General features: G+C 39.9%; 1 protein-coding gene across 1 annotated transcript in view; it reads left to right on the top strand.

The window, feature by feature from the left end:
- Positions 1–7,239, top strand: part of LOC107097712 (SH3 and multiple ankyrin repeat domains protein 3-like) — a gene marked incomplete at its 3' end in the record, with an annotated part of 206,675 nt that overhangs the window by 156,966 nt on the left and 42,470 nt on the right. Inside the window, exon 6 of the mRNA XM_015394969.1 lies at positions 342–477. Within this exon, the coding sequence (XP_015250455.1) occupies positions 342–477 (136 nt within the window). The remainder of the gene's footprint in view (positions 1–341; positions 478–7,239) is intronic.

Below are 7,239 nucleotides of genomic sequence, written 5' to 3'. Positions count from 1 at the left end.
GATAAAATGTCCTTAATGGAGGGAAGAAGAGCCCCGATGATTTTCTCCGCTGTTCTCATCATTCTTCTCACCTTCTTCCAGTCTGCAGCGCTGCAGCCTCCACACCACACAGTGAGACAGCTGGTCAGAACGCTGTCCATGGTTCTGTAGAAGGCTGCAAAGTTGGGTGGGGGCAGGTGGGCTCTGCTCATCCTTCACAGGAAGTGCAACCGCTTTTGTGCCCTTTTGACCTGTGTGGTGGTGTTTACAGTCCAGGTGAGGGTGTTTGTGATGTGCACCCCCAGGAATATGGTGCTGCTGTCAACAATGATTTCCTTCGTCTTCTCCACATTCTCGATCAGGCTGTTATCTCTGCACCAGCACAGCCGCTCCACCTCCACTGTGTAGTCCTGGTCAATGTTGTCAATGATGAGATGAGCCACCATAGTGTCGTCTCCAAACTTCACGATGTGTTTGGTGGTGAACCTGGGGATGCAGGTGTGTGTCATCAGGATGAACAGCAGGGGGCTCAGGACGCAGCCCTGAGGGAAGCCTCTGCTTAGGGTGATGACATCAGCTGAGTCCTGTTCAACCTCGACTGACTGAGGTCTGTGTGTTAGGAAGTTTAACAGCCAAGAGGAATGTATCGAAGACCTGCTTTTAGGTTTTCCCTATCAGATGCTGTGGGATGATGATGTTGAAAGCTGAACTGGAGTCCAGGATCAGCATTCACACATGGTGATCTTCTTCTCCTCCAGGTTTGCTTGGCTCGGGGAAAGAGCAGAGGAGATGGCGTCTTTAGTGTAGCGGTTTCGTCTGTAGGCGAACTGGAACGCGTCACATGTTGGGGGAGACTGGAGATAATGTTTTCTTTAACCAGCCTTTCGAAGCATTTCATCATGATAGGAGTCAGTGCAACAGGCTGGTAGTCATTGAGTGAGGTGATGGAATGATGGTGGGAGAATTAAAGCATGCTGGAACTATGGATTGATCCAGGAAGGTGTTAAAAATTACTATGAGGACAGCTGACCTGCACAGTCCTTGTACACCTGCCCAGGTGAGTTATTGGGGCCTGGGGCCTTTCTTGGATTGACTCTCCTCAGAGTTTTCCTCTCTTCAGCTATGTCAAGGTTGAGTGCCTCCTCCCCCTGGTGTGTAAAGGCTTTAAGTCTGGCTGTTTTGTGCCTCAAACCTTCCAAAGAAGTTGTTTGGTTCATTTAGGAAGTCAGGGGAGGGTGTGTGGTAGTCAGTTATCACCTGTATGCGTTGCCACATTCTCCTGGTGTTGCTGGCATCATGGAAAAGATCCTTCTCAGTTCTCAGTGTCTCTCTGTCACCAGACTTGAAAGCTGATTTCCATGCTTTTAGCGATTTCCAAACCTCCCCATTCGTCCGATGCTGTTGGTTTGCTCGGGTGATGATGTTTTTTTGACATCCTCAATGCATTTGTTCATGTAGGCTGACACAGTCAGGCATTCTCATCTATATTTATTTTGTTGTCACTGGTGACTGCAGCTTTGAAGATGTTCCAGTCAGAGCATTTAAAACAGTTTTGGAGTTTCTCCATGGCGCCCTCACACCACTTTAAGATTTCTTTAACTGTTGGTTTAGCCCTGATTAACTGGAGTCGGAGATAATCCATTTTGTTATCCAGTGAGCTTAGTTGGAGAGCAGGATTTATGAGATCGGTGTTTTGTGGGTTTTCCTTTTAGCTTCACTGTTAGCCCGCCTCTGCTGCCCCGCTTGCATCGTCCTGGCCTGCTCAGTGAGCCGGCTGTTTTCCACTTCCATCCGTAGCACACCGCAGCTTTTTAAAAGATCAAGAGTGGCTGTATTAAGGCGTTTTGTAACCGTAGCTCCAGCAGGTGATGTCGTAGATGCGGGATCGATGCATATGTTTTATCTTTTTATAAACAAAAGTTTGTCAAGAGTTTTACAGCTCTTGAGAATTCCACAAAATTGTCGAGGGCAGCTGTAAAACTGCTGCATCAGGCCGCTTCCGCAAGGCGGCGCCACTGCAAGTAATTTGCGGCTCTGTAAAGGTTCTCAGCTACTCTAACCCAGTGATTCCCATCGTTTTTGACTTGTTTTCCCCTTTGGGCATGTTGTCTTACCATAAGCCCCCTCCTCTCAGTCAAAAGTATTGATGATTGTCCAAAAGTGGAACGTACAATAAATAAAATAAAGACTATTTTACTTAATCTTTTAATTTGAGCATTTAATTTTTTAATAAATGTATGCTTTCCATAAAAAAACACATAAATATGTTGCAAGGAAGTTAGTAAGGAATCAAAATAAAAACAAAAAAAAATGTATATACTACAAACCTGTGTTTATAAAACAGGAGCTCCTATGAGTAACTCCTTTATAATCACATTTAAACTTGATGAATTGGGAAAAAAAATACAGAATAAAATTTATAGTGAGATTGACTTAATTAGTTTTACTTTGTTTTCATCAAGAAACCTGAGCTGCTTTGATGAGCTCAGATAGCTCAGTGTGAATAACCAGGCTGTGCTGTACAACCAGACTGCTCCTCTGCTTCATTTAGATGTGGGTTACAGCTGAAGGTGAACGCAAACATATAAAAAATACCTACTTTTTGGTTGATAAAAGCTTGTTTAATTCTTCAATTGGGTCCTGACAAAGCAGAACAGATCCCAGACATATTTTATTTTACTACCTAAGAAATAAAATATTTTCATGTACCCCTTGCAGTCCACTTGCTGGCCACTAGGGGCACGTATACCCCCAGTTTGGAACCACAGCTCTAAAGGGCAGGCCATCCCCTTGTGCGTCCATCTCAAAGCTCAGATGTTTTGGTTCCAGGTCAGGTTAGAGGAGATGAAGGTCAACACATTGCGCTGTCTCTACTGTCTATCTACTTCTGGTCCTTATGACATACACAACACCTCCTTGGTTAGTCTGTTGTTTGTTTAAAACCTCTGGGTCAGATGGTAGATCTCCATTCGAGGCACTTGTCATTGTGTGAGTTAAAGAAACTGATTCTTTAACTGAAACTTAGAGAACCAATTTGACTGTGATCTGGTTAAATTGTTAAATGCATTTAGATGGCATGTGTTGTGAATTGGCAATATAGAAATAAACTGAATTGAATTTAATTAACCTCCACCATGGTGGTGTTGTCTGCTAACATCACAAGCCAGCTGATGGAGAGGCATCAATGCAGAGGAGTGAACCAAGCACACACCCCTAAGAGCACATCTTCAAAATCAGACAACCTCTTTAGGTTAAGGATGTGTGCACTGGAAAAAATCGAAATCTAGATAAGTAATTTTAAAGTAAAATAAGTGCATTTCTTCTTTAATTGAGGTGGTAAAAGAAACATTTTGCAAATAGAATAAGACAATTTACACTTATAATAAGAAAACACAACTGAATTGTCTTATTTCAAGTGCATATTATCTAATTATCTTATTTTAAGGGTAAAAATATTAATTCCATTGGCAAACTATCTCATTTACACACTCAAATTAAGGGTATATATACCTAATTTAAGATATTTTTTACTTTTTTCTAGATCTTCTTTCCAGTGTGATAAGGGTGACAGTATTTAAGCTACATTGTTACTTTCCTCTATTGTCTTCAGAAAGATCCTAGTTAAGTGACAAATAAAAATGTGAGCAACGTTCGTCAAATATACAACCATCTACAAATGAACTGAAATTTTAAAAAGTTTTTAGCTGTAAAAGCTGAAAGGAAAGCTGACTCTTTGGTTCTACTGCCAGTTTGAACGTTACTCCATCGGGCTGAAGCTGAACCAGCGGGAATTCCTCATAAATGACCAACTCTGCTATTTCAGAAGAGTTTAAACTCACCTTCGTTGTCAGTGAGCAGTAAAAACCCCTCTGGTCTGCAGCGGCAGGCGGAGCGGGGTTAAGAGCTGTCCCTCTGGAAGGCTCTTGCCTCCACTGCACCACAAGCTTTATCTTCTTCCACACCTGCGGACGCCAATCAGCCAATAAGGACTTTCTCATTCAGATAAAAGACACTGCTGTTATCTTTGAAAGGAGGGGAATAAATCCTCCTTTATTCCTGGACGAGCAGAGAGAGAGGATTAGCTTCACTCGTGTCCACCTTTATCATGCTGTCCTCAGGCAGCCTGCATTTAAAAACTCATTGCTGTAATTTGCTAACCCATGCTGCTTTAAGTGCTATTGACTTCCCATGAGTACCAAGGCTGATAATTATGTTTATTTATGACTATTTAATGAAAGTGTCAAGAGTATCTCAACCCTGCAGTTGGGGTTAAATTGAGCAGTATTGAGTGGACAGAGATCGGTCAGAACAAATGTGGTCCACTGAGGCAAATAAAGGCGAGGCAGGAGGACGAGGAGCCGTTAGAAAGATAATTGAACTTCTTCTAATTGGCTTTCAGAAATATTGTTGAAAGAAAGTCTTATTACTGTTGGGTAGAGGCAACTCTGGATCCCTACTAACCAAACTTCACCACTTATTGATGTCAGAAATCTTTCAGAGCTCTTGATGTAATCAATAAAATAACATTAAAATCACTCCTCTGCCTCCTGAAGCCCCTTGTCTGCTCTGTGGGAGATAGCAGAGCTCATTTTCCAGCCTCCTGGAATGAAATAAGCTGCTTCTGTGAGCATGCAAACTTCATCCCTGATTCATTCATCCCAGTCACACAACCAAACTTGATGTTTTTACGGTAAAAAGGCAAAGTTTTTAGTCTTAAAAAATCCACTGCTGGATATTTCCCTGGCCAGTTAGGTTCATTTCTGCCCAGGAGAATTCCTCCACAACCTTTATGATTATGAGAGTTTGTCTCAATTACATCAAATACAATCGCCATAAAGATGAAAGTTGTCATCAGAGTAATAAGAAATAATGAAGGCTACAAAACTTTATTGATTCCTGTGCTGCGCTCTCAACCCTTGACCTTTGAGCAATTGTTTAGTCATTATAACCACTTCTCAGACCATTTCCTTCTCTTTCTCCTTCTCCCTTTTCTTAATTCTAATAATATTGTGCTTTCCAACACCTGAAAGGTCGATTTAGCATTTAAATTCTAGGTCTGGGTGAGCAGCTTAGCATAGGTGCAATCTGGAGATGTGTGTCTGTTAGGCCTGCTTATATTGCAAGCACAGTGACCTCAGGTTTTATGTAGTTGTGCTTGAAGCCATCTTGACCAGTTTAGGTTAATAAGCCTCTAACCGCATTACAGAATTTTGTGCATGCTCAAAACCATGAGTTTACTCTAATTCTCTAATCTACAAGGGGTTTCCTGTCCTTGTATCTTAGCAGAAACCATTTATCTACAGTCTCTGACGAAGACATACTTGTTTCAGCCTCCAGCACCTCTGACGTCATTCGAGTCAAGCTCTACAAGAAACCCAGAGTCATAAATAAACCCAGACAGATGAAAGCTGATTATTCTGCACACGTCTCCAAAGACTTCAGATACTAAAACATAATTGTTGCATTTTCTACTGTAAATGCAAGTTGTTTCGTCATTCACCTGTTAAGCATTGGACACAGTTCAACTTTTTATTTTAGACATTCTTTAAAATCTTCTTTTTTATCAAATGAATTTCCCACTGCCTAAAAAAATTATTTTCCCCCCAAATAGCTGCACTTGATCCCTTTTTGAGAATTTTCTGGGCCAAAACATCCCCTGGTTCCATGCTAAGCTAATTAACGTTAAGTCAAACTGGGACACATTTGTTGTCTTCAAGGGTCTTGTTTTGATGACCTTATTTAGAATCATCATGGCGGCTTTAATCATGTTTTCACTGCTTGTTATGCCTCTGTAATTAATAGAGAGACAGCTGACCTGCTTTTATCAGATCAAACAGATTTAAAAACCTGTGTGGGGAGTAAAAATAATAAAACTGAAATTTGTAAAAGTCTAACAAACTTTCAGGTTAGACAGAAATGAATTTGTTGAGGGTCATTGAACTGATCAGTTGGTTTCAGGGTTCCAAAGAAAACCTCCATTCACTGATCCTCTGATTTTAGTGGGTATGCTGAACACCCAGCATGCATCCGCTTGCTTTGTTTCAGGCTGCAGCTTGAGTGCAGTTACTGTCTTAAACAAAACAAAACAAAAAAAAAAACACATTAAGAATTGAATTCCTTTAAAGGCAATTTGGAATTATGTCATTACATGAAAATACTTGAATAGCAGAAGCTAACCTTGCTAGCTTCTTATAAGGTTTATAGAAAAAGAAAGCTAAACAATGAATAATGGTGAAATTCTGGAGGACTTTTTCGCTGGGCAGAGAGAGAGATTTAAGCAGAAGTTTGCAAATAATGGAGAGGATAAAAGTTCTGATAGGGATCAGAACCAGAATGAAACTCTCAGTGAGTTTTACAAAAGGCTGCCAGCTGTAGAACAATTGATCCGGTAAGTTATGGTTCACTTGTAAAAAGATAAAATATTCTCATACATAAGGGGAGATACGATTCATTTGAATACCCTAAGATTAGTTTTACAGTAACACTGCCTTACTGTGACACAAATGGCGCTAATGCTCTGTGCAGGTGGATCCCTTAAGAAACTCGCCTATATATCTTCGGAGGATCTAATCCATATTGTGATCTACACCCAGAGAGAACCAATCAGACAGATCTGATCCTGATCTAGAGCCGCTGGCTAAACGTTACGGTGTGATTTTTTAAGATGATGATGAACAATTGAGCCAAAACCTAACCTAATGTAAGCCTGAGGATAAAGATAAATGTTTTATTACTATTAATATTTACCCATTAGTTGATTAAACTTTGACATTTCATGTGTTTATCATATTTTTTTTTATATATATATATATATATATATATATATATATACACTGGAAAAAATCTAAATCTAGATAAGTCATTTTTTCTTAAAACAAGTGCATTTGTTCTTGAATTGAGGAGGTAAAAGAAACATTTTGCCAATGAAACAAGATGATTTACATTTAAAATATGAAAACACATTTGCATTGTCTTATTTCAAGTGCATATTATTTGATTATGTTATTTTAAGAGTAAAAATACTCATTCCATTGGCAGATGGTTACATTTACCTACTCAAATTAATAGTAAATACACTTAATTTAAGACATTTTTGCTCATTTCTAGATTGTTTTGCAGTGTAAAATGTAGATATATGTGCATCAGTGGCAACCAGAAAGGAAGGACACAGTCTGTAGACTGAAGGAGATTATTAAACACGCTTTCCTTGACAGTTTTAGTGAGGAAACACACTTATCCTTTTTAACAGCGATCCTTGTT

The sequence above is a fragment of the Cyprinodon variegatus genome, unplaced genomic scaffold (genome assembly GCF_000732505.1).
Source record: "Cyprinodon variegatus isolate N-32 unplaced genomic scaffold, C_variegatus-1.0 Scaffold716, whole genome shotgun sequence".
Classification (NCBI taxonomy): Eukaryota; Metazoa; Chordata; class Actinopteri; order Cyprinodontiformes; family Cyprinodontidae; genus Cyprinodon; species Cyprinodon variegatus.
The sequence above is the reverse complement of the archived record's forward strand: the minus strand, read 5'-3'. Positions and strand labels throughout refer to the sequence as shown.